Genomic DNA, 26,226 nt, shown 5'->3' on the forward strand with positions numbered 1-26,226 from the left:
ACTTTAGTAGCAAAGCACATGCGTGTCGCAGAAAAAGTCCAGGCTCCGATTCTTGCTTTTTAAAAAGATAATTCTTTGTAACAGGTGCTATGAATAAGTCCGAGACCCTGGAGAGTAGAAATCACTGTTCTAGATGAACCAGTGGCCTGGACTGGCATGAAGGATCTTTTCATGTTGTTTATTAGGAATAAACTGGGACCCATTTAATGAAAGCAACTTTGCTAAATGGCATGTACATCACTTTATGGATGCTGCTGTCTTGTGATGGGAGTGACGGCCGCTGACTCCGTTTATTTCTTTTGTTATCTACCTCACCTGACTGCCAGAGCTCTCTGGGCGGCTCACAGCACCACGCTAACATTTCCACCTGCTGGAGCACATTAAAACATCATCAGAACTTTACAATGCATAATTTAAAACTGCTACATACACAAATGGAGAAGAGCATTGTATTAGGCTCCAGGGGACAAACTGAATGCCTGCAGTAGAGAAGCGTCTTTACCTGGCAATGAAAAGATAGTAAGGTTGGCACCAGGTGGGCTTCAGTGGGAAGCTCATTGTGGAACTGGGAGGCCACCACTGAAAAGATCCTTCTTGTTGCCACCCAAGCCTGCCTTGGAGGTGGCTGTGGGACGTAGCCCTGGCCCCCCAGAAGTTTTTACCAGCAGGAATGCCCAAGCCACCTGTTACTCCTCTTAAAATTCCGTATTCCCTCTAAGTCTCCCTGACCCTGTCATAGTATTATTTTATTTATTAAAAGCTTTTATATGCCATCCTTTATATAAGTATCTCGGGACGGCTTACAGTACTTTAAAAGAACAATTTAAAACAACAACTTCCAATAAATGAATTAAAACATCCCCTCTCATAGGAGCGGGGGGAAATTAATTTTTTCTGCACCAAATATATTTTTCCTTGTTGCAAAGTCTTTCGGAGTGGCTTCACCTCGAAAGGGCCACATAACGCAGTCTCCTGGCGAAGCTGGACACTTCTAGGATCAGATTGTTGCTGTGGATCAGTGCCACTGCTTGCGTTTTTGGGCTTTCCTTGGGAGTGGCTGGGGGAACTTTGAGAATAAGCACTGCCACTTCAGGTTTCACTGCCATATATGTGACAGTGGCTGCTAGCTTAGATCCCTCGCAAAGGAGGGATCACACATCCATCTGTGACCTTTAGCAAGACTGGTTGTGCAAAGCCTCCATGTTCAGAGGGAGCTGAAATACGAGTTTCTGGCGTGTGGAGGGAGCAGCAGGCGAGGGGAGCAAATGCCTCCGTGCCCTCGCTTGTAGTCCTCTCGGCTGAGGTGCCCTTCTGATCCGGCGTTGCTCAGTTGTCCTTCCCTTTTCTCCTTCTCTCCCACAAAGGAAAACCCCAGCGAGGAAGATGCTGCTATTGTAGACAAAGTACTATCCATGCGGGTGGTGAAGAAGGAGGTGAGAATTTTTCACGCGCTCTTGGGGATGGTGGGATGCTTCCCTTCAGCTGCTGTTTGGTTTTATTTTTGTCTGCCATTATATGGGCTCACCGTCCTGGCTTGGCATGCAATACAGGCAGCAGCACCCCTCCTTTCGATGGGTCTTTTGTCTTCTCAAGCAGAGTCATCCTAAAGGTGGAACTGCACAATTACTCCGCTCCGGTGTGCATCTCAGAATCTTTTTTTTTAATAATACAAAAAAAGCAAGCCCACTCCACTGCAAAGGTGTTTGGAGCAGAGGAACGCGGACAGAAGGCAAGAGGGAGGGCACGCAACTTGTTTCCCTGCTCCAAACAAGTTTTGTACACATTTTAAAATACTCCTCTGGGGGTGGAGTCTGACCCCAAACGCCTTAGGAGGGCTAAAGCCAGAAGCAGCAGCTTACGAAGCATGCCTGTCCAGTCCTTCGCCTCTCTCCTTGCCCACTGGCGCGCTAATTCCACTTTCTGTTCCCTCCCTCGCCACATCGGCAGCTCCCCAATGGGCAGTTCACAGAGGCGGAAGAATTCTTTGTGAAGTACAAGAACTAGTGAGTATATGACGCTGCTTTCTGTGATACCTGTAACTCTGCAGCCTGATAGAGGCTGAGTGCTGCTCCTGTGGAAGCCGTGTGTTCTTTGTTTCTCTTCGTACCACATTGGGTAACTTCCGGCCTGGGATTAAATCTTGGGGTCAAATTCAGCCATGCGAGGCTCCCCGGAAGCCCATGCCCTCTTCCCCTGGTCCTTACCTACACCTCTGGCCCCAAATCAGTGGGTGGTTGCGTAGTTTGGGGGTGTTTTTTTCCTCCCTCTTAGAACTTTGAGCTGCTTCTCTTGAGAGGAGTTGCTGACAAGAAGAACTCTGGCCTTAAAAATGCTGGCGCTTTGGTCCTGCTCCTGTTGCTTTTGGCCCTGCCCACCGTTGGATCCCCCCACCCCACCCCGGAGAGCTTTTCCAAAATGGAATTTGGCCCTTGGGCTGGGAGAGGGTGAACACCCCTGCGGTGTCAGTGGCCTTGCAGCCAGCTGCGGCTGCCAGAGTGGCTGGCAATTTCAAGCACGAGCAGGGACCGCACCAACCACTGAGCCTGGGCCAGGGTCTGAGGAAACAGGCTTCCAATCCCCAGGCAGCTGTGACACTCAGGCTGTCCCTGGGCCAGTCCTTCTCTTTCAGCCGAACACTCCCCCACAGGCTGTTGTGATAGTAAAGCTTCTCTGGAAAACCAAGAAAGCTTCTTTGAGCTCTCCGGAGGAAATTGAAGTGGGGTTAGAAATAGAATAAAGTAAAGACCATGCGGAAGGATGCTACGATGGGGGTTAAGGAGACATTGGCGTGAAAAGAGCTTGAAGAGAGCTGTGGGGTGGACATCAGGGACTGGTGATGGCAACGGTACCAGGTGGTAACGTGCTGCTTCCTTGGAGGCATCGTAATATTATTATTATTATTATTATTATTATTATTATTATTATTATTATTATTATTATAACGTTTCTATGCCGCCCCTTGCCGAAACCTCGGGGCAGCTTACAACATGATAAAATACATTGAAATACAATAGTACATAATAAATTACCATTAAATATAACAATACAAAAAATACATTGATTTACAAATACAAAATTAAAATTATCAGTATAAAATAAAAATATAGGAGGAGAAAGGGAAGGAAGAAGAAGTTGCCATGGCCTGATCATATGTTCTTCTTTTCCTCCCCAAGCTCATACCTGCACTGTGAATGGGCCACCATCGCTCAACTGGAGAAGGACAAGCGGATTCACCAGAAGCTCAAGCGTTTTAAGACCAAAATGGCTCAGATGAGGCACTTCTTCCATGAGGTACAAAAGGCCTTTTTTTTTTCTTTTTCACCATAATAAAGTCGAATGGCTGTCGAAGGCCCCTTGGCAAGCCAGTTCCGAGTCTGATCCCAGATTCGGTCCGTGGGGTGCACGTGACCCTGGCGAAATGCGGACTGCCCCGAGCCCACGTTCTGCCTCCTGTCCCCCGCAGGACGAGGAGCCCTTCAACCCGGACTACGTGGAGGTTGACCGCATCCTGGATGAGTCGCACAGCATCGACAAGGACAACGGAGAGGTGCGTGGGCGTGTTTCCGGGGCAGCCACTTCTGCCTGCTTCGCAGGGCGGATGCCCTGCGCGGCCGCCAGGGGCCGCATGCCACGTGGTTACCTCGAAAGCACTTGGCTGCCCGGCTCATCTGCCCGATCAGCCTCGGAGGTGCTCTCCAACTCTGGGTTGGGGGACAGCGTGTAACATGTCGCGGTGCTGCTCTTGAGGTCTTCCTCCCCGCCCCGCTTTTACTTTGTTTTCCTTTTTATAATCTTTTATCGATTTCTCATCACAAACTGTTCCTGCGACGGTGGCTGGACCAAGGTCCTTCCAGTTTGATCTTCCCCAAGCCACTCTTGAATAGGGCTCTGTGGACGAGAGGGAGGAAAGATCTGCGAAAAGAACGAAACGATACGCCTCAGAGCGAGCGGTGAACTTGTGCTTGTCTCTTGACTCCCTGCAGCCAGTGATCTATTACCTGGTGAAGTGGTGCTCGCTCCCGTACGAGGACAGCACGTGGGAGCTCAAGGAGGACGTGGACGAAGGGAAAGTCAGGGAGTTCAAGCGCATCCAGTCCAGGCACCCAGAGCTCAAGCGGGTGGTAAGTGGCCGCTTGGCCTGTCCCCCAGTCCCCTACCCCTCACTCACAGACTCCTCCACGGGGTGATGCTTGTCCTTTGTTTCTTTATGGGGCGCTACTGCTGAACCCCGTGAGGATGCTTGCTGCTGCTTTTGCCCCAAAGCTGGATCGCCTCTAATTTTGCTTCTGAGAACCTCCCGCTGATTCCCCACTTGGAATGCAGAAGTGTTGAACCTCCGTTCTCGAAATCACGCGAGGCCTCCCTGGGGTCTCAGTGCAATCTTTGCGGGTTGCCCAGATGGTTGTTCTTTTTGGATATTTTTATCCCGTCCTATACCAGTCGTCTCTGGACGGCTTACAGTGTCTCTGGACAATTATGCCTCCCCTTCTTCACGCCATCCGGGGGTTCCTGCTTCTCCCCCCCCCCCCCACGCTGGATCACCGATCCCACTTGCATGCCATTTCTTCATCATTGTAGGACGTTGCAGTGTCTCTCTAAAATGCCTTGCAGCTGAATGCTCTTGCCTGAAACCAAAATAGGTCGGCATTTTTAGTGCCCTGGCCCCAGTACATCTTACCTTTGTACCCACTGCTGGAAGGATGCTCAGTGCCCCTGTTCTAATACATGCAAATCCGTCAGAAACAGAATCAGCTTTTTACTGGCAAGAGTGAGTGGCTGTAAGGCTGTGGTGGAATAGTTGAGGTTTTCTCCTCCGTTGTAGCAACTGAGGGGTCCAAACAATTTTGCGTAGGCACAGTCGGCTGGCTGTTTTAACAATACCCAACCACCGTTGTCCGTAGTTGCAGGTTTTTGGAAATCGTTTTATGGCATATAATATTTGGTTTTATTCAGGTCTTGGTCTCTTTTCCTCCCACACATTTCACGCCTTCTCCAAAGGTTTTATGGAAGGTACACATGGTCCTTCCCAGCCCACATCCACTCAACAGACCCCTGAGGTAGAATGAGCAGAGAGTCGATGCAGCAGTTTTCCTGGCCGTGTGGGGATCTGCAGCTGGATTCCCCCGGTCCTAAGCCAGCCAGTGCACTCCACCTTTTGTACAAAGCCTAATCTTCTAACCTTTTCAACATCCTTTAACCCTTTTTAGTAAAGCACTGGAGTTATTTGTAATTAGATCATTAGTGGGGCTTGTTTGCTTCCCCCTTCCCCTGATCTTTGCTTTGTTTTGATGGCCTTTTCCCATTTTAGATTTATTTTTTACAGTTGTGTGGGATAACGTTCATTTCTTGCTGGGGGAGTCTTGTTGGATTTCTTTTCAAATGAAGTTTTATCTACAAAGCTTTTGATAAATAAGTTGATCTTTAATTTAGTCAGAAAGGGACTTGCGCTGTTCTGTCACTTACAAAATCTCTGCTCCATCTTTTTTCTGTGTCTTTGAAAAAAAAAACCAAAAAACTTTCAGGCTCGTCCCCAGGCAGGTTCCTGGAAGAAATTAGAACTCTCCCACGAATACAAGAATGGCAACCAGCTGCGAGAATATCAGCTGGAAGGCGTGAATTGGTTGCTTTTCAACTGGTACAACAGGTGAGGTCAAGGGTGGGAAAGGAACGGGGCAGTGACTGGCAGTTCTGGGCAGGCCTGGCATTCTGGCTACCAGATTGGGGGCTGGCGTGTCTTTGCCAGGACACAACCGGTCCCGGATCCTTGAATCCGGCCTCCAGCTCCCATCAGCTCCAGGCGGCATGGCTGTTGGGCAAGAACGTGTAGTCCGAAATGCTCAGAGAACCCACCTTGCTCCGTATCTGCACCCGAGGCCCACGGGCCACGTACGGTGGCGAAGGGCAGCCCTCACCAGTGCCCGGCAACTCTTAGCACTTTGCTCCCAGACTTCCAGATTCCAGCAGGCTTTTTCTGCACAGCTTCTGGGTGCCTCTTTCTAACCCACTTCAGTGGCTCGAATTCCGCTCCGAAAAATAAGCAAAATAAGAATCGATCCTTAAGATTCTTCAGGATGGTTAATTGTGTGCTTAGTACCAGATGCGGTGCCTCCATGTTACAGTGGCCATGCTGCAGCTTATTATACCCCAGGAGTAATTCTGGCTGTATTCAGTGAGCCTTCCTTGGCGCTAAGTATTGCTTTGGGCCTCAAGCTGAAGCAGGCTCTGCGTTGCAGAGGGGAGAGCTAGGGAGTGGCCCCGCTGTGACTGATCCGGCCTCTTGCTTCTCCCCGCTCAGGCAAAACTGCATCCTGGCCGACGAGATGGGCCTCGGCAAGACCATCCAGTCCATCGCCTTCCTGCAGGAGGTTTACAACGTGGGTATCCGGGGGCCCTTCCTGGTCATCGCCCCGCTCTCCACCATCACCAACTGGGAGCGGGAGTTCAACACCTGGACCGAGATGAACACCATTGTGTACCACGGCAGCCTCGCCTCCCGCCAGATGATCCAGCAATACGAGATGTACTGCAAGGATTCCCGGGTACGGGAGGGCAGTACGCGGGGGCCAGGGTGGTGGTGGGAAGGGAGCAACGGCAGCATCGTGCTTGAACACCAGTAAGACTCCCGACTTCTTACTGGTAACGACAGGTTGCTGGGGGCGCTGCTAAGACCACGTTAGGTGTTCATAGCACTTCCGGCTGCTTTCAGAGCTACAGCTCCTGGGATTCCTTCTGTGGGGGAAAGGGAATGTCATTTGCTGTGTTTGGTGCAGGAGGGAGGGCCTGCTGAAGTCTTTACCATCCTGTTCCTTCGCGACTTGGCTCCCTTGCCTGTGCGTTTTGTTTTAACCTCCAAAGGGACTAGCAGCTTAGCCAACAGGAGGGTATGTACTGGGGGAGGTGGCAGGGGGTTGATGCTGCGTTCTCTCGCCTCCCCGATAGGGCCGCCTGATTCCAGGCGCGTACAAGTTCGACGCCCTGATCACCACCTTCGAGATGATCCTGTCAGACTGCCCCGAGCTGAGGGAGATCGAATGGCGCTGTGTCATCATCGACGAAGCGCACCGCCTTAAGAACCGCAACTGCAAACTGCTGGACAGTCTCAAGCACATGGACCTGGTAGGGGGCTCCTCCTGGCGCCCTGGCAGCAGGAAAGCGAGGCCTGGTGCAGCCTCAGGGCTGAGGGTCTCAGAGCCCTGCCCAGCTTTGTCCCCTGCTCCCTCCACGCGTCTTTAGAGGAAGCTGGAAAGCATTTATGTAGCGCGAAGGTGGCGTCCCTTGGCTTGCCTCCAGCCAGGGGCAAGGCCTGGTCTCCCCCTGGCAGCTTAATGCTCAGGCTGGCCTGCCGGAGGATCTGCTTCCTCAACTCCCACTCACTCCACTTCCCAACTGGCTGAATGGGAGGGCTGGCTCCCTCTGGGGGCGGCACCTCCCTCCACCTGCCGGCGTGCCCATGCCAGGCCCGCCTTCTGCGGTGCCCCGGGAGCCGGGCCCTGCGCCTGCCTCTCTCCTGAGGTCCCCCCTTCTTCCTCCTAGGAGCACAAAGTGTTGCTGACTGGCACCCCCCTCCAGAACACAGTGGAGGAGCTCTTCAGCCTCCTGCATTTCCTCGAGCCCTCCCAGTTCCCCTCAGAATCGGAGTTCCTCAAGGACTTCGGGGACCTCAAAACCGAGGAGCAGGTAAGACGGGCCCGGGAACTGCCTTCCATGGATTCCTCCCTTGCTTCCCTTCCTGCTGCCTCCAAAGTTCAATTTGCTGCTCTGTGTGTGTGTGTGTGTGTGGGAGGGTCCTTTATTTCTGTGTACTCCCCCCCCCACATCTCTGTTTTACCTGCGTAAAGCAAAATGGAACCTCCCTGTGCAGGTGCGGTTTACCTGATCCTGTGGACAAAGAACAAGGGCTTAGGGTTTGGCCCTTCTTTTTGGCCAATATATGTATTTATTTATTTAAAACTTTTATATGCCGTCCCTTATGCCTGGCATCTCACCTGTACCTCCCTTGGTTACAGCTACCTTCCTGTACATATGTATATGTTTGACAGCCAGCCTAGCTTTTGGTCAGGAATTTATTCCAAAACATTTGGAGGGCACATGACTGGGAAAAGACAGATACATTGGGACATTATGTCTGCCATTTAATGGGCCTCACTGTTTTTAATTTGTGTTAGCTATTTAAATTGAGTTCTAAATTTGACTCGTAGTGGCATTTTAACGGTTTTTTAAAATACCGTTATCTGTGTTTTATACTGTGTTTTGACTGTATTTATTGTAAACTGCCCAGAGAGCTTCAGCTATTGGGAGGAACAGAAATAAGTTAAATAATAAATCATAACAAGGGGACCAGCTGAGCCACTGACCTTCAGCCCTGTGGGATCCCAAATAACAGTAGGCCATGGTGAAAGGGACCTTACAGATCCGCACACAATACTCTGAATTGAAGAAGTATAGGAAAAGATACAATATTTGGAAATAGTTTCTCATGCCACCAGTTTTCAGCGTGTGTTGATACTTCAGCTAAAAAGAGAGATCAGTGTCCTTCCCTCTGAAGATTATTCCTAGTCAAAACACAAACATCAGGGGCTCCATTGGACTGTCCTGTTTGATATGAATCATCTACATTGGAAAGATTGTTGCCTCTGTAATTTTGTGTCCGTATTCTGTTGTGCCTTTTTGTTTATGGACATGTTGATAAACCACAGTAAATTTGCTTGTGTACACTATACCCATTAAGCACAGTCCTGCATGGTCCCTTGCAGCTCCCCAAGGTGAAGCGGGGCCTTGACCCTCTGCTCTGTCCCTCCAGGTGCAGAAACTGCAGGCCATCCTGAAGCCCATGATGCTCCGGCGGCTGAAGGAGGACGTGGAGAAGAACCTGGCGCCCAAGCAAGAGACCATCATCGAGGTGGAGCTGACCAACATCCAGAAGAAGTACTATCGGGCCATCCTGGAGAAGAACTTCAACTTCCTCTCCAAGGGGGCGGGCCACAGCAACATGCCCAACCTCCTGAACACCATGATGGAGCTGCGCAAGTGTTGTAACCATCCCTACCTCATCAACGGTAGGTTTGGGAGTGGAGAAGGAGCCGTGTGACTGGGCGAGGTGTCTGGCATCCTGCAGGAAGGATGCGTGGCTCCCCGGGGGGAGATGGCCCAAAGCCTTGCCTAGAATCCCGGAGAAGCCACTATTGTTGTTGTTAGTCGCAAAGTCACGTCTGACCCATTGCGACCCCATGGACAACGTTCCTCCAGGCTTTCCTGTCCTCCACCATCCCCAGGAGTCCACTCAAGCTCACACCCACCGCCCCAGTGACTCCATCCAGCCACCTCATCCTCTGCCGTCCCCTTCTTCTTTTGCCTTCAGTTGTTCCCAGCATTAGGCTCTTCTCCAGGGAGTCCTTCGTTCTCATTAGGGGCCAAAGTATTTGAGTTTTATCTTCAGGATCTGGCCTTCCAAAGAGCAATCAGGGTTGATCTCCTCTAGGATTGACCAGTTGATCGCCTTGCGGTCCAAGGGACTCGCAGGAGTCTCCTCCAGCACCACAATTCAAAGGCCTCAATCCTTCAGCGCTCAGCCTTCCTTATGGTCCAGCTTTCACAGCCATACATTGCAACTGGGAAAACCATAGCCTTGGCTATAGGCACTTTTGTCAGCAGGGTGATGTCTCTGCTTTTTAGTATGCTGTCTAGTTTTGCCATAGGAGCAAGTGTCTTTTAATTTCTTGGCCACAGTCTCCATCTGCGGTGATCTTGGAGCCCAGGAAAATAAAATCTGCCACTACCTCCATTTCTGTTATTTGCATCTGAATTCCCGCTCCTGATGCTCCAACAGTTTCACTCCCCAGTGCAGAGAGCACTCTTAAAGTGGCTTAGAGAGAAGTCGACCGTAAGGTTCTGAAGGATGCTGTGATTCAAAGAGCAATCCCAGGCAGGGAGAGAACAAAAAAAGAGCTGCAACTCCCAGCATGCCCCCACCAGCCATATTCACCAGGGCATGCTGGGGATTATAGGCCCTTTTCTGCTGAAGGTTTCTAAATAAATGCACAGGATTGTTGACTGAAGCTTTTGCACAGAGCAGCCTTCTCCAGTCTTGTGCCTTCCAGACACTTTTTGGACTGCAATGCCCAGAATTCCAAGTCAGTGGGCTTGCTGGATGGGAATTCTGGGAGTTGCAGTCCAAAAGCCTCTGAAGACCGCCAGCTTGGCACAGACGAGTATAGAGAATTGTACAACATAAAAAGGAAGGCTGATGGGGAGAAGAAAGCAGCACTGAACTCCCACCGCTTGGGTTTCAACTCCCTGGGGTGCCCATCAGCCTCTCGACTGGATAGAAATGTGGGAGTTGGAGTCCAAAATGCCAGGAGTGCTACTTTCTGCCCACTCCTGCTGTTGTATCTTAAGGCGCATTCCCGTGCGGGCGTAGACAGGAGAAACGTACAGCACCCAGCTTTTCCCAACCACCGTGACCGGCTGGGCATGTTGGGAACTGTAGGACGTTTTCCCCATCTAAACATGCATGGAATTGTTGCCTTATACTTCCGAATATGCAACTGTATAATAAAATTGAGAGGGAAATGGTCCACAGGATAATGCAAATAGAAATCAGCAGCTACCAGAAAAGTGGGGTTTAGGGACTTTTTGGGAGGGGGTTTTAAGGAATTTTTTTTCTATCTAAGCATGCATAGGATGGCACCCTAAGAGAAATGGTTATAAATATATTTTAATGTACTCATTTCCCTGTGCTTCTGCATACAGACTTCTTTCTTATCCTTGGGGGGTAATACGGAAGCAGCTTCCACGTTATTGCTTCGCCCAGACAATCTGAGTTCAGCATTTACAGCCCCATGGGAATATTTGCAGCAAATCATCTAATTCCCTTTCAGGGCTTTTCGTTTAGCCTGAAACCATTCCATTCTGTAGAGGGTTCCGTGCAGGCAGTGGTGGTTTTTAAAGTCCTCATTTCTAGTTCAGAGGTGCAGAACCCGAGGCCTGGAAATCAAGCCCGGCCCTTCAGGGGTCCCACTCAGGTGTTCAGGTTTTCCCCAGAAGGCCATGCTTCTTTTTACCTACACCACTAAAAAAAATCCCTGGCTTTTGGTTCAGTTTCTCTCCTAATATTTCATCCCAGGCAATAAGAGCTTTAAACCAAGACAGGCTGTTATTTTGGCCCCTCCTCTTTTTGTCATGACATCCTCCCATCCCTGGAGTGTGATGCACACACATCCAGGCTCCTTGGAAACAGGGTCCGGCCTCCATACTGAACGAGTTCTGCTCCCCCGGTCTAGTCATTTGCTGTATGCGCCGAATTTCACATCTTCTGTCTCCAGGGTCCTTGTTCATGTGTCCTCAGAGAGATGATTCACCTCCCGCTTCTTGCCCCGCTCCAAAACACAGGTGCAGAGGAGAAGATCCTGACCGAGTTTCGGGACTCCTGCCTCCACCACGTGCCCCATGACTTCCCCCTTCAGGCCATGGTGCGCTCCTCCGGGAAGCTGGTGCTCATTGATAAGCTGCTGCCGAAGCTGAAGGCCGGTGGCCACAAGGTGCTCATCTTCTCCCAGATGGTCCGTTGCCTTGACATCCTGGAGGACTACCTCATCCAGAAGAGGTGAGTGGGCGGTGCCACGGAAGCGGGTCCTGCCCCCGACACACTCTGTGCCCTCCCGGAGGCCGAGTCCTGCGCGTTTGCTTAAAGGCGGCAACATTTGAGCGGATGGGAGCCATTGCGGCCAGGCTTAGCTGATGTCACGTGCCCCTCCTGGTCAGGTCAGAACCCCTGTCGCCACGAGCCCCAGTTTCACTGTAAGCAGGGCTTTTGGGGAGGTGGTGCTCGCCCGCCGTAGGCCAGGTGTGCTTTGGCTTCGAAGAGCGCCTGTCCTGGAATCGAAAGGGCTGGATCAAGTCCCAAGTCTTGGTGCTTCGTTCTTTCGAAAGGTGCTTTCCCCAGCCAAGAGTGCTCCGGGCGTGTTTGGCAACAGCTCCCCTTGTTGGGTGCGATGGGAGCCGTCAGGCCGCATATCCAAAGCTGCCCAACTGCGGGTGGTTTAAAAAATGGAATTCAAGGGGTGGGAAAAGGCTATCAGATCATCAGCTTATCCACTGGCTTGCTGGCTTCCTTGCCCGCATTCTTGTCAGCACCCTGGATGGGTTTTGGTTTGCTTTTTTCACCAAGTGTACAGCAGGTCAGCAGAAAGGCACATGGCCTCATTTTGCTATGCTGTAGAGGCTAGAAGGAAGAGAGTATTAGCCCAGCTTTGGCATGCTAGCTTTCTGCCTGCAGTGAGCGTCCCTCGGGAGCATTCCAGCGCTCGCCAGGTTGGGCTTTGTCTCTGATCTGCTGAGCCCGGGAGAGGGCAGGTTGGGAGCTCAGCAGCCTGGCCCGCAGACCCGCTCCCCCTCCGGGGGTGGGCCAGCCCTATTTTAATTCATATTTTCCAAATAAAAGAGCACCTCCTCCCACAAAGGTACCTGTATGAGCGCATCGACGGGCGGGTGCGAGGGAACCTGCGGCAGGCCGCCATCGACCGCTTCAGCAAGCCGGACTCGGACCGCTTTGTCTTCCTGCTCTGCACCCGGGCAGGAGGGCTGGGGATCAACCTGACAGCCGCCGACACCTGCATCATCTTCGACTCAGACTGGAATCCCCAAAACGACCTGCAGGTACTGGCAGAACATGGGGAGGGGGGACCCTCAAGCCGGCCTTTTACCCCGAGGGCCCACATGGTGTCATAGACGGAAAGGGCTGGCACCTCCGTGGGGAAAAATACATCGCGATCCCCCAGCCCTCCCACTGACGCCCCCGCCTGGCCCAGGACATCTTAGGAGGGGGAAGCAGAAAGCGCCCCCGATTGTCGGAACTCGCCCATCCCCTGGTTCCGCTGCCTTCTCTCTGTCATGCGCTGGACAGACTTGGCTCACATGTCGCCTTCTGGAGCAAAGCGTGCCACGCCACCGCCCCCAGTTTCCGGTGCTCTGGGCATTGCATGGTGCGAGAGTGGGGACAGGCTGATCCCAGAGGCGTGTGCTTCCCGCGTCCCCCACCTCACACTGTCTCTCCAGTCCAGTCCAGGCTCGGCTCCCCTTGCCTGCTAAAAGGCAAGCTTTTCGGTGGGCCTCTCAGGCCTCCTCTCGAGGAGAGGCCCTGCCGTGGCCCTCCGATGCCGACCGCTGGCTCCCGTCCTCCCCCACCAGGCTCAGGCGCGCTGCCACCGCATCGGGCAGAGCAAGGCAGTGAAGGTGTACCGCCTCATCACGCGGAACTCCTACGAGCGCGAGATGTTCGACAAAGCCAGCCTCAAGCTCGGGCTGGACAAGGCGGTTCTGCAGTCCATGAGCGGCCGCGAGGGCAGCATCGCTGGGGTAAGCTTTTGTGGCTCTGCGTGGGTGGGGGAGCCGGGCTGGGAGTGGGGAGATCGGCCCCTACGCACCTCCGGGGGACTTTCTGTGGTTGAGAGATGCTGCTGAGTCTTCTCCAATTTAGGGCAAGCCCGGAAAGGAATGTTCTCCAAAGTTGGTCTGTTCTTGACAGCCTTGCTTAGCTCCTGCAAACAAACAGCGGTTGTTTTCTTTAGAGAATCAATCCACCCCCTCATTGGTCTTCATTTCTTCTGTCTTCAACTTTTCCGAGCATGATTGCCTTCTCCAGGGGATCTTGCCCCCTCTCACATACAACAACCTCAGTTTCTTCATGTTGGTCCCGGTGTGGGATACTTGAATCGTAGAATAAAAGAGTGGGAAGGCGCCATGAAGGCCATCGAGTCCAACCCCCTGCTGTTGCGGGAAAAGCTAAATTTGAACATTATGCATCTACAAATATAAGTTTTAGTTTTGCATGGATCTTTTTCCACTCTGGGGACTCCCAAGCAGTGGTTTCGTGGAACCAGGACTCACGGGGTCAGAGCACGGGGGCTTTCTGATTACTGGGGGCACCTTCCGCCACCCCCCCCCCGGCTTCTGGATTCCCTCTGAGCTGAGCTGCGATGCTTGTAACAGCTTTGGGGGAAATGGCCTTTCTCAGCAGCAATATATTATTTCGCTACTACCCCTGCAAAGGATTTTGCATGCATGGTATTTTGGCATGGCTTGGTCTCGAATGCCAAACTAAGAGATGTGGAGATGTAAACAGGGAGAACTAGTTAATAGCTAGGGACCAACAGAGAGGCCTGCATTTTGGGGCATGGCTCTTGGGACTCTCATAAGCGTCTGCTCGTTCTTGCTCTGTGTCCTGCTTAGGGAGAGCTCTTCAAATTCCTTTCTCCCCAGAACCTTGCTGTGCTGTGTTGATTTGACCGGGGATAGCTAGTTCCCAAAGGCCTGACTCTTCTGGTCTTCCGGGCTCTGATTTTATCATATTATACTTCTGTTTCAAGGACTGCAGGTGGCGCAGTGGTTTAAACCGCTGTGCTGCTGGGCTGGTTGATCAAAAGGTCACCAGTTCAAATCTGCACAACGGGGTGAGCTCCTGTACTCTGTCCCAGCTCCTGCCAACCTTGCAGTTCGAAAGCATGCAAATGCAAGTAGATGAAAAGGTACCACTTTGGTGGGCAGGTAACAGCATTCTGTGCACCTTGGTGTTTAGTCATGCCGGCCACATGACCACAGAGACTGTCTGTGGACAAATGCTGGCTTCCTTGGCTAGGAAATGGAGATGAGCACCGCCCCCTAGAGTCAGGCATGACTGGACTTAATGTCAAGGGGAAACCTTTACCTTTACCTTACTTCTGTTCCAGCTCATGAGGGGCTGGAGAAGAGGGCGTTTTTGCTCCCCCCTCTCCTATTATACATAAACACCTCTGTTCTTCTCCCAGATCCAGCAGTTTTCAAAGAAGGAGATCGAAGACCTGCTGCGTAAGGGGGCCTACGCGGCCATTATGGAAGAGGACGACGAGGGCTCCAAGTTCTGCGAGGAGGACATCGACCAGATCTTGCTTCGGCGCACTACGACCATCACCATCGAGAGTGAGGGGAAGGGGTCCACCTTTGCCAAGGTACCACCCGCTTCTTTGCCCCCTTCCAATTTCAGCGAAGGTAGTGCAGATCTGCAGAATGGCTAGGAATGAAGGGCAGGTGCGTTGTCCGAGCTGTGATGGGTGGACAGGTGGGGTGCGTGAGAAGGAACTGAGGCTTCGCAAGGCTGCTGCGTGGCCTGCGGAAGGGGTTTCTGATCTCTGGCAGGGGCTGGGAGTCAAATTCAGCTTCTGAGCAGGTTAGTGGTGGGGCGGGGGGGGGGAATACTGGAAATGCCAGCATATGGTCTTTTAAATATCTTTCTGCCAAGAACTAAGCCTCAGGGAAACGGGGAAGCAATTCCCAAAAGCCAGGCAAACCAAACGCGAAGTAGCTGGTGGAAGGGGAGGGGCCAGGGGAAGTGGTGTGGCCATCTAAGGGCCAGATCAGGGCCCCAGTAGGACGGGATTTGGACCTCAGGGCTGAGGTTCCCTCCTCCCCAGTCGATGGAGAGAGACGAGGGAGAGCGCAAGGTGGAATCGTAAAAGGTAACAAAAGGTAAGCCCTTTCTGAGGGTGTGGAGGAGGAAACATGCCAATGTGCTTTGCCTGGAGTTGTGTGTGTGTCGCCGCGCATTCTCCCTTCTCAGTCATGAGGTCTAGAAAAGTGCTGTCTTTTTAGCAAACAAATGTCCTCCAGGTTTTCTCTTGGGGATCCCATGCTCAGTGCTCTGTGGGATGATGTTGTGGGGAGGAGGGAGGGAGGGAGGGAGGGAGGCATTACAGTAAGATAAAAGAGAGAGAGAGAGAGACCCCCCGCCTTACCAGTCCTTTTCCTTGCTTTTGCCCTCTTGCTTTTTCCCAGGCAAGCTTTGTGGCCTCCGAGAACAGGACAGATATCGCCTTAGATGACCCCAACTTCTGGCAGAAGTGGGCCAAGAAGGCAGACTTGGACCTGGATATGCTGAACAGCAAGGTGGGTGCAGGACGAGTCCGGGGGAAAAGGGGGAAACCCAACGTGTTTAATTCCGGATTCGATTGGAGGGGAGAGAAATTCACGATAAGCCCAGCAACCTGCTGCATCGTGTCTTTCGAACTGTCCTCTGTCCCCAAACAAGAGTCAGGTTCGGTTTATGAAGGCAGGGGAGAACTGGTAATTGCCCAAGGGCGGGTGTTTTGTCCAGGGGTAAGGCTGCTCTCTCTTCCTTCCTCCCCCCTGCCTGTTCCCCCCCCCGCCCCCCAGAACAACTTAGTGATCGACACGCCCCGGGTGCGCAAGCAGACGCGTCACTTCAGCACCCTGAAGGACGATGACCTGGTGGAGTTCTCCGACTTGGAAAGCGACGACGACGAGCGGCCACGCTCCCGGCGCCACGACCGCCACCAGCACCCTTTCCACCACTCGTACGGGCGCACGGACTGCTTCCAGGTGGAAAAACAACTGCTAGTCTATGGGTATGTGGACTGGGTGGGAGGTGATGTGAAGGGGGGTGGGAAAGGGGAGATCATTCGGGGGGAGGCGGCTCTGACCCGCATCGCTTTGGATTCAGTCCACTGTTGTTGAAACAGTGAGGTTGGTTCCTTGGAAGCTCATCTGGAGTTCGCCAAGGAGAAGACCGGTCAAGGTGAACAAACTTCCCCGAAAGATACCTCATTTGTTTCTACTCCAGTCCCTGCATGATACGCACCAGAGAGTGGGTGGGCATTTCTTCTCAGAAGGGCAGAAAGCAGCTCTCCGAATCTCTGGGGACCACAGCTCCCAGAAGCCCCGCAGGCAGGGCCGGTTGTCAAGAAAGCTCTGAAGTCCGAAACGTGGCCTTCAGAATAGACCAGACAGAGCGAGGCAGGCCAGCTGGCCAGCTTGGCATTGGACTTATTCCTGCTTCCTGGATCGCTGAAGAGACACCAGGTGCCTGGTCAGCCAGGTTGATGGATGATGGGTGGGAAGACAGGGTTCCCCTCATGTACTTTTCACATTTTGCCGCCCCATGAAGCATTATGTGGAGCAGTATTTTGAAACGGGGGAGTGAATGTGTGGTTTTAAGAAGGGACTTCCATTGTTAGTGGCAGTTCCCTCTTGACCGAAGAGACATCAGTCATATTGGATTTAATCTGTAAAATCTATACCAAGTTGAATACTGATTTCAACAGTTTGTATGCTTCCGGGTTTTTAAGATGGGGCGTGTTTGTCCTTTCTAAGAAGTACCCCCCCCCGCCGAATGTACATGAATGGGGGAATGCCTCTTTGAAGGCAATGAAAGGTATTTATTTAACAAAAATACTTAGTCAGTGAATTAGATTTTTATTTAAAAAATAGATTAATCAGATCAGTTGAAGCTTGCATCCCCCTTAGTCATGCCCAGAAGTCATGATTGAGAGTTGCAAGGGATTCTCCACCCCCTTCCCTACCCTGATGCCTTGGAGCTGTTTTGGACTCTGGTTCCCATCCTCCCCAGCCATGTTGGCAGCCTACAGGGGGTGGGTTCGGTCATCCAGCACATTGAGAAGGAACCAGGGTGCAAAAATAAAATCAGAACATTTAGTTTCTGGGACGTACAGAGCTTCAGGCAAAAAAGGGGGGTGTCATCATTTGCCCATCTGGCAGCCACCTCCTCTTGGGTCTCAAAGCATGGGTGGATTTAGAAAGACACCCTGGATGGAGCATTCAGTGGAGTGACAGATCCTGCACCCTTACGCAGAATTCAGTCCTGCAATGCTGAATGCACTTTTCCCAGCTAACCGGGTGGCCACATTCCCTTTCAGAGAGGCGCCTGCAGGCTGCTTTCCAGTGGCAGGCAGGGTCTGTGTAGAATTGCTAGAGAGTTTTACGCTCTCACCACCAGCAACGAAGGCTCAGGAGAGGAATGTGGGGAAAGGCTTCGCAAAACCAGGAAGCCAACAAGCCATCGGTGGCCGAGGGAAAGGGACAAGGCTGCCTAGAGAACGGTCATGGGCTTGATAGTGCCCCCGAGTCTAAGGCCCTGCAATTAAGGGTGACAGAAGGGGGTGCCTTACTGCCGGAGCAGGGCTTGCCCGCCCCCTTTAACAACGCCAACTCTGCTGTCGCCTGGCAGCTGGGGCCGCTGGCGGGAGATCCTGTCGCACGGACGGTTCAAGCGGCGCATGTCGGAGCGGGACGTGGAGACCATCTGCCGGGCCATCCTGGTCTACTGCCTCATGCACTACCGCGGCGACGAGAACATCAAAGGCTTCATCTGGGACCTCATCAGCCCGGTTGAGAACGGCAAAGCCAAAGAACTGCAGAACCACTCCGGTAAGGGCGCCCGCTCGTTTCGTGGCCGCCTCAGGATCTGTCAGGGATGCTGCCGCGGCTTTGAGCCTGGCTTCTCCTGCGGCCGCCAAGTGGGCCAGCCGGGAGCTGCCCTTTTGCGGCGAGCGTTTTGGGGTGGTGCTTTGGCAAGGGGGCGTGGATGGTGGTCGGGAGGTGGAATTCAAGATGGCGGGATGTGAGGGGGCTGCCGCTTTGGCTGGTGCCCAAGAGGAACGTTTTCCCTCTGGGCTCGCAGACTCCTGCTCGGATGGCTGTGGGTGCATGTGTGTGAGAACTTGAGACGTGACGGAAAGCCTAGGGTGACCCTAATCCCTATTGCACTGGTTCCATGTTGTACCTAGAGAGCCAGCCCCTTGCTCTGAGCTCACTTCCTGTTCCTCGGGCAGGCCTGTCCATCCCAGTCCCGCGGGGCCGCAAAGGGAAGAAGGTCAAGTCTCAGACCACTTTTGACCTCCAGAAGGCTGAATGGATCCGCAAGTACAACCCTGACACCCTCTTTCAGGACGAGGGCTACAAGAAGCACCTCAAGCACCAGTGCAACAAGTAAGATGCAGCTGGTGATGGGAAGCCGGTTTGGCTCGCCCCGAGCTCCCAACCCTGCCCCACCTGAAAATTCACGGAAGGGACAGGAGCCCCTTCGCGCCAGCTAACGAGGAGAGTTCCCTTTTTGTCACTCGCTTCGTTTCTCGCTGGGTGGGCACCTCTGGCCTGAAATAAGCTCAGCGCTGTCCTGTCCGTGTGTATCATCCCTGCCAGATTTCTCTCCAGGAAGAGCAAAAGGTGGCAGTTGATCCAAACACCCCTCCTTCTCGTGTGTGTTTTCCCAGTCCCCAGTCCAGGGGCCTGGATGGGAGAAGAAGCAAAGCTCTCGTAGTGTCCCAGTCCAAGTACTCGGGAAGCGAAATGGCCGGGGGCCCAAGGGCGCCGTTGGCGGCGGTTAAGCAAAGGGGTGCGCGGTCCTCTGCCCCAGCATCCCCAGCTGAAACCATCGTCCTCTCCCCAGGGTGCTGCTACGAGTCCGAATGCTGTACTACCTGCGCCAGGAAGTGATTGGCGACCAAGCCGAGAAAGTGCTGGCTGGTGCGGCTTCCAGGTAATGGTTTGTTTCCTGGCCTGTCCCTGACACAGGAAGGCTTATCCTGTCCTTTCCCCAGGGTGCTCGGGGGCTGCGGGGCAGGGCTTACAGGGATCATCCCTAGGCTCCACCCCCAATTAATCCTCTCTGTCACCCTACGAGAGAGATTAGGCTGAGATACTGTACTGGGCCCAAGGTCACCCTGGCAATGTTCAGGGCAGAAAGAGGCATCGATTGGATGGAAGAGAACTGTGCCTCCTTTGCACACATGGTTCTTGCTCTGCGTGTGTGTGTGTGTGTGTGAGAGAGAGAGAGAGCGAGAGCGAGAGCGAGCGCAAACGAACGAACCTTTCCTCTCAAAGGTTTCTACCATTTTATACAGTTTGCCTTTCAAGGGCCAAAACTAAAACTTCCTCTCTCTCCCTGTTTTCTACATATGTATAATCCTCACGGAGGCCTGTGAGCAGGATAAATGTTCAACACAATGCGCCATTTTTGAGCAATCTTACCAGCGCATACGCGGCATTGTCCTATTTCCTTCATTTTCCGCCTCCCCGTCTTCTCCACTCTCACCTACCACTTAATCCCTGCAGTGAAATTGACATCTGGTTCCCACTGGTGGATCAGGCTGAGGTCCCCACGGCCTGGTGGGACACTGAAGCAGACAAGTCTCTGCTCCTCGGAGTCTTCAAGCACGGTAGGTGATGCAGCCATCGGAGAGTTAGCTGTTATCCCGTTCTGAGCCACACTCGGCAGGAGGTTGATGCGTTTCTCGACCAAACACTCACCTCTGCCGTGGAGCGGTGCTTGCGGCCGTACTGGCCACAGGCAGCTGGAGCTGTGGTATGGGCTGCCCTGAAAGTGAGAACTGAAGTGTGCTCTTTTGGAAACAATAAAGTATCTCTGGCCAGTCTCAAGCAGCTAGCAAGAATTAAGCCATGAAAGAGTAATAGCAACTGTAATGCAAACGGATGGAACAAGAAATAAAATGCAGTTTCAAGACTGAAATATCACAGGGTGTCAATAAGGCTAACACTGTCCAGTTTCCTCAAGCGTATCGAGAGGTCCTTCCTGCAAACCACTTGCTTGCTTGAAAGGCATTTGGTGACAGACAAGGTTAAAAGCCCTCATGCGGTGTCAGAAGTCCACCAGCAGGAGGTGGCTGTCCCCCGGGAGCAAATTCCAGAACCCAGGACTAGTCGGGGAGAAGGTTCTCCATTCTCTGCATGCACCCACCGGCAAAGGAGGTATGGAAAAGTTACCGAGACTTGTCCGAAACCCTTTTTGCTCCACCCTCAGGCTATGAGAAGTACAACACCATGCGAGCCGACCCCACACTCTGCTTCCTGGAGAAGGCTGGTCGACCCGACGACAAGGCCATCGCTGCAGAGCACCGTCTGGATGTGGGCGAAGGGTGAGTGGCTGACGAGGGGGGCACTGGGCGGGCGGGGGGGGGGAAGGGTGCTGTGGAGAAGTTTGTGGCTGAAAGGGGCGTCCAACTTCAAAAGGGAGGAGAGGGAAGCGCGAAGCGGCACACCTGTGATGACTAGCCATGCTAATACCGAGCCGCCGAGCGGAGCCTTTGGCTCTGAACCCGGGCGTCCATGAGTTAAGTTTGCTTCTCAAAGGAAGGCCTGAGGTGTGTGTGGGAAGGGGGCATGAAAAGTTGGGGGTCGGTGTGGGTGCAGAGCACCGTGATCGTTCCTATTCCTGCCCGCAGGGTGGATTTTGACAAGGACTGCGAGGATCCGGAATACAAACCAGTGGGAGGCCCTGCTAAGGAGCCGGATGACGAGGTTAGGTTCTCAAAACTGATACAAGTTTTTCTCTCTCTCTTTCCTTTCCTTGTTCTTCCAAGAAATAGCAGATGACATTTTCACACATGTGCATTTCCAGCCTGTGTAGAGACTAGGTCTATATATTTGGTCATTTCTAATCTTTCTGATAATAGTATATTCTGATATATATGGTGTGATATAGTGATTAAGAGCACAAGACTGGGACTTGGAAGATCTGGGTTCGAGTCCCCGCTCGGCCATGGAGCCGACTGGCTGACTTGGGGCCAGTCACAGACTCTCAGCCCAGCCTACCTCACAGGGTAGTTGTTGCGAGATAAAATTGAAAAGAGGAGAATTATGGAAGCTGCCTTGAGTTTCTTGAAAGGAGGAAAGGTAGGATATAAGTAAATAAGTGCCACAGCGGATTTATTTTTCTTAAAATGTAAAGTACCATTGAAATGTTTAAAAGAATAAAAGATAATATCAGGCAAAACAACACACAACACAGGAATCAATAAAACAGGCAAAGTGACCTAGAAAGAGGACTGTAAAATGTCTGGACGAAGAGAACGGTCTGTGCCTGGCACTGAAAAGATCACAAAGGAGGTGGCAGCCAAACTTCTCCGCAGTGTGCCACCGATAAGAAAGCCCTTTCTTTTCTGACCACCCTCCTGACCTCCTTTTTGTGCAAAATGGGATTCGGGGGGATTTACACCCTCTTTAAGATGCCTTCTTAAATGCCGGGCAACCACGCAAAGGCGTACTTGCTTATACCTGTAAAAAGGCAGATTGCAGGCTTTGGCGATCTCATGGAAACCGCCAGTGTTTGCAGTCTCCTGGGTGAAAGGAGGAAAGCCACGCCACGTGCACAGTGGCGGCCGGCAGGAAGTGGAACGACCTGTTTCTTCCAAGGTGTTCTCCTGCGTCATCTGTCCAGAGAAGGTTGAGGACACTTAAGAAGTGTGCATCCATTCACTTAACTAAGAGAACTGCATTGCTCAGTGGGAGGTCGCTCCCTCCCTCTCCCTCTCCCTCTCAGTCATAAGAGCTCACCTGCAAAAGACATATAATAATGATAGCAGACACCTTTGTGCAATTCTCTGTGGCCACAAGCATTTCTAAAAGGCGGCGGGCTGGTGAGAGTTGCTGCGAAGTGCTGGTTGGGCATCGGTGGAGGGACCGTCACTGTCCGCAGAGTACAGCAAATTAACCACAAAATGTGTTAACCGTTCCCGGCAACCAACCCTCATACTCAGATGAAACAGCAACCCATCATGGCTCAAACAACCCCTAAAACACACCAGGGCTTGCTGGGGTTGCTTGCTGTTAAAAAATAGCCCACCCTGTGGGACTTGGTCTAGGTTTTGATGACATGACAACCCACCATGGCTAGCTACACAGCTGTGCTGTGTGTCCAGGATATTTTTTAGGAGCTCCAATGATGGGGAGCTTTTAAAACCTTGGATGGTATATTCAGGATGGTGGCTCTCTGGTGGCATGTACAACAGCCTGTCAGGAGAGCCAGTCCCACCCCCTGGTTTATGGCACTAATCTCTCTGTTACAGGTTGACCCGCTAATGATGATGGACGAGGAAATATCTGTGGTGGACGGTGAGGAAGGTAAGCCTGCGCATCATAGGGAACGGTGGAAATGCTAAGCGTGCCCAGTGTTTGTCCGCCGGAGAGGGAAATTGGCTCTTGCTGCCACGGAAGGGACAGAATCTGGAGCAATGCAATGTCCACCTTTCCCCCAGGCCAGCCCGGGAACCTCTTCTGGCCCCCCGCCTCAGTGCTCACAGCACGTCTGCGGAGACTAATCACTGCTTTCCAGCGGAGCTACAAGCGCGAGCAGCTCAAGATCGAGGCCGCCGAGCGAGGGGACCGGCGGCGGCGGCGCTGCGAGGCCGCCTTCAAGTTGAAGGAGATGGTGCGGCGGGAGAAGCAGCAAAGGTAGCGCTCCCGGCTGGCTCCGAGCTCTGCTCTTCGCTTCCCCCTGACGGATTGTGCTCGAGCATTAATGCTGAGCATTCTGCCCAGCTCAGACAAGCTTTCCTGAGGTTTTCTTTGCCCAGAAGAGCAGGCTGTAAACGGTGTCAGTCCGTAGTGTGACTGGAGAAGGGCCCTTTGGTCCATTAGCTGGAGGTTCCCTGCTTGGGAATCCCAAATGATACTTTCTTAACACAGTGTGTGTCCATGCAGATGGCGGGATGCTCTGGATGAGGGCTGCTGCCCAGTTAACGGAGCGAAGTGGTGACCCCCACATGAGCAAGTCCCGCTGAGCTTGAGTAATCCTAAACAGCAGATGTTCGTTTGTTTCTGAGTTTTGGTTCGACCAAAGTGGTTTCCGAGTCAAAACACTAATTCCGAACCAGGCATGTGGCCATTGCCATGGGCGTTCTCTTGGAACGACCGTCTTCAGCGGGCATTCTCCCAGTGTGCTGGACTACAGCTCCTATCATTCCCAGCCAGCAGGGCAGTGCCTGGTGAGGTGAAGGAAGAGCCAGCGATGGGTTAAGCGAGAGGTTCTTCCGTGGCCAGCCCTCCTCACGCGTCAACCCGTCTCCCCCCGCAGGTGGACACGTCGGGAGCAGTCGGACTTCTACCGCGTGGTCTCGACATTCGGGGTCGAGTACGACCCGGACACCATGCGCTTCCACTGGGGCCGCTTCCGGGCCCTGGCGCGCCTGGACAAGAAGACGGACGAGAGCCTCGCCAAGTATTTCCACGGCTTCGTGGCCATGTGCCGGCAGGTGTGCCGGCTGCCTCCCGCCGCCAGTGACGGTTAGTGCACGGGCCCTGGGCTGACGGGGACCAAGCTCGCCCCACCCAGCACACTGCAGATGTGTGGCCCCATGGCTCCCATCATCCCCAGCTAGCATGAGCATCTTGGGGGAGGCTGCCGTGAAGAATTTTGCGCACACTGGTGGCATATGACTAAAAAGGGGGTGTCAGCTGGCTTGGCTGGGCAAATTTAAGGGTGGTTGTGGTTCATTTTTGCCACTCCTCAGAAGCTTCCCATGGTAGGCTGCTGTCCCACAGATTTTATTTCTATTTCTATTTTTTAATTTATTTATTTTTATTTTTAAAAATTCTGTGCCATCCATTAATATAAAAAGTCTCTGGACGGCCTACAAGAGATAATGAACTTGTAAAAGAATACAGAAGAAAGAGGTCTGGGGGGCAATTCAGAGCACAGAGAAATGTCTGATCGCCTTTGGCCGGGACTAAATTTGACCACGTGCGGACTTGGGAGCACCTCTTGGGTTCGAGGTGCCCCCTTTTCTGCCTTCTGGAGAGGACGGCAGGGGCCATCCTGGGGGTGCTCACCTGCTGCCCATCCCCGCTCCAGTGAGGGGAAGCGGCAGGGGGAACCCAGGGCTTGGGCCTGGAAGGAGGAGAGCAGCGCTGTCTGGGTGGCAGAGGGGCGGCAGCTGCTGGGCCCCCAGAGGAGGGAGGGGAAAGGGCCCCCCCCCCGGCGGCCCGCCTCTCGACTGCCCCTTCCGCTCTGCAGAGTCCCCGGACCCGACGCTGTTCATCGAGCCCATCACGGAGGAGCGGGCCTCGCGCACCCTCTACCGCATCGACCTGCTGCGGCGCCTGCGGGAGCAAGTGCTGTGCCACCCGCTCCTGGAGGAGCGCCTCACCCTGTGCCAGCCCCCGGGCCCCGAGATGCCCCCCTGGTGGCAGTGCGGGCGCCACGACGGGGAGCTGCTGCGCGGCGTGGCCCGCCACGGCCTCAGCCAGACCGACGCCACCATCATGCAGGACCCAGACTTCTCCTTCCTGTCGGCCCGCCTCAGCCACATGCACAGTCGGGCGGGGGGCACGGGGACGCCCCCGCTGCCCCCACCGCCCCCGGGGCTCCCTCTGCCCGGGGCCAGCGCGGCCGCCGCGCCCTCCCCGCTGCTCCTCCCGCCACCCCTGCACGAGCTGCCCGCTCCGCCGCCGCAGCCCTCGGCGCCCCCCGCCAAGCCCAAATCGGCCGACGACTCGGACTCGGAGCTCGACCTCGGCAAGATCTCCGCTTCTTCGTCGTGCTCGTCCTCTTCCGGCTGCTCCGATGACAGCGAGGGTGAGTATCTTGTAGGTTTCCCGGGAGGCTTCTCCTCTTTCCCTGGATATCTCAGCCAGAAGGGAGCTAGCACACTGCCCAAAAATGAAAAAGGGCTCGCTTGCTCGCTCTCGGGAAGCATCGGCTGACCGACCTCATAGCCAGCCAGCAGTGCCGACCGACAAAAGGGCCGGCTTATTTTGTTTTGCCGCGGGACGTGCCGGTTTGCATTTGATTCTGCTGGTTTAATGAAATAGCAGCAGACAGTGGTCCCCATCCGGGAGACTCAGGCCAGCTTGGTGTCTTCAGAGTGCGCTGTTAGCCAAAACAGGGCGTGATGAACTCCCCTGTCTCTCTGAGTTTTTCCCGCCTGGGCACTTTTGCTCCGGGCACTGCACGAAGGATCCCTTGTAGGGATTTGGCAGCAGGAGAGAGGCGGCCCATCGGCCAGGCTCCTGGGGCGGGGTTGTGCCCGCAGCTTTGCTTTAGCCGCTTTGCTTGTCCCCGGGGCTCCGTGGCAGCCCTCCGAAGCCTCTGCCCACCCTTTCCGCCAGGTGAAGAGGCTTCTTGTGGCGGGAAGCTCTTCGAGGAGGAGGAGTCCTCGCTGCTCTCCCTGCCCACTTCGCACGAGGGCAATTCCCCGCAGCCCAGTGCCTCAGACCTGCTGCTGCAGGAGCGCCAGCGTGCCCACGAGTGGCCAAAGGTAAGGGGGTGCTCGGGGGGGGGGGGCGTAAGGCCGGGACTTCGCACTGTGCCAGGCGTCTTCTGCCACTTCCCTGTTCAGCATCCCGAGCGGGACTGAGGGAAGTCCGGGGTGCGGGATCTCTCTGCTGGGGAGGCAGCCCTGAGGGCCGTATCCAGCCCTTTGTGGCTGCGTTCCCTTCCCCACGCCCGCTTCACTTCCCCCAGATCGCCAGCTCTGGCTCTGCATGAAGGTGCCCAAAATGAATAGTCAGGGTCTTTGTTGTGCGAGGCTTGAAGGAATGGCTGGCCCTGCACCGAGACCAACATTGCAGGCCCTCCTTCAGGAAGGCCTGCCGCCTGTGGGGGTGGCGAGCCCTTGCTGGCCTTCTTGCTGGTGGCCCCCCAGG

The 26,226-nt window shown here is 53.7% G+C and overlaps 1 protein-coding gene and 1 non-coding gene across 6 annotated transcripts in view; both read left to right on the forward strand.

Moving 5' to 3' along the window:
• CHD8 (chromodomain helicase DNA binding protein 8) overlaps nt 1-26,226 on the forward strand; it is a 57,246-nt gene that overhangs the window by 25,237 nt on the left and 5,783 nt on the right. For 4 of the 5 annotated variants that reach the window (XM_044421392.1, XM_044421395.1, XM_044421394.1 and 1 more), the window contains 27 exons: nt 1,365-1,433; nt 1,948-2,003; nt 3,174-3,291; nt 3,464-3,547; nt 3,984-4,121; nt 5,523-5,644; nt 6,296-6,539; nt 6,940-7,116; nt 7,534-7,677; nt 8,801-9,056; nt 11,389-11,602; nt 12,459-12,654; nt 13,186-13,353; nt 14,802-14,981; nt 15,805-15,915; nt 16,183-16,394; nt 18,014-18,213; nt 18,573-18,774; nt 19,235-19,324; nt 19,900-20,003; nt 20,606-20,720; nt 21,027-21,102; nt 22,650-22,704; nt 22,839-23,034; nt 23,657-23,865; nt 24,596-25,156; nt 25,690-25,838. In XM_044421392.1, the coding sequence (XP_044277327.1) occupies nt 1,365-1,433; nt 1,948-2,003; nt 3,174-3,291; nt 3,464-3,547; nt 3,984-4,121; nt 5,523-5,644; nt 6,296-6,539; nt 6,940-7,116; nt 7,534-7,677; nt 8,801-9,056; nt 11,389-11,602; nt 12,459-12,654; nt 13,186-13,353; nt 14,802-14,981; nt 15,805-15,915; nt 16,183-16,394; nt 18,014-18,213; nt 18,573-18,774; nt 19,235-19,324; nt 19,900-20,003; nt 20,606-20,720; nt 21,027-21,102; nt 22,650-22,704; nt 22,839-23,034; nt 23,657-23,865; nt 24,596-25,156; nt 25,690-25,838 (4,446 nt within the window). The remainder of the gene's footprint in view (nt 1-1,364; nt 1,434-1,947; nt 2,004-3,173; nt 3,292-3,463; nt 3,548-3,983; nt 4,122-5,522; nt 5,645-6,295; nt 6,540-6,939; nt 7,117-7,533; nt 7,678-8,800; nt 9,057-11,388; nt 11,603-12,458; nt 12,655-13,185; nt 13,354-14,801; nt 14,982-15,804; nt 15,916-16,182; nt 16,395-18,013; nt 18,214-18,572; nt 18,775-19,234; nt 19,325-19,899; nt 20,004-20,605; nt 20,721-21,026; nt 21,103-22,649; nt 22,705-22,838; nt 23,035-23,656; nt 23,866-24,595; nt 25,157-25,689; nt 25,839-26,226) is intronic. The other variant, XM_044421397.1, reaches the window with a different exon arrangement.
• LOC123018940 lies at nt 20,841-20,949 on the forward strand. The gene has a single exon (XR_006413832.1). It is a non-coding gene; the product is annotated as a small nucleolar RNA U6-53/MBII-28 (small nucleolar RNA).

This window comes from Varanus komodoensis, unplaced genomic scaffold (genome assembly GCF_004798865.1).
Source record: "Varanus komodoensis strain SLA01 unplaced genomic scaffold, ASM479886v1 scaffold119, whole genome shotgun sequence".
NCBI classification, from domain to species: domain Eukaryota; kingdom Metazoa; phylum Chordata; class Lepidosauria; order Squamata; family Varanidae; genus Varanus; species Varanus komodoensis.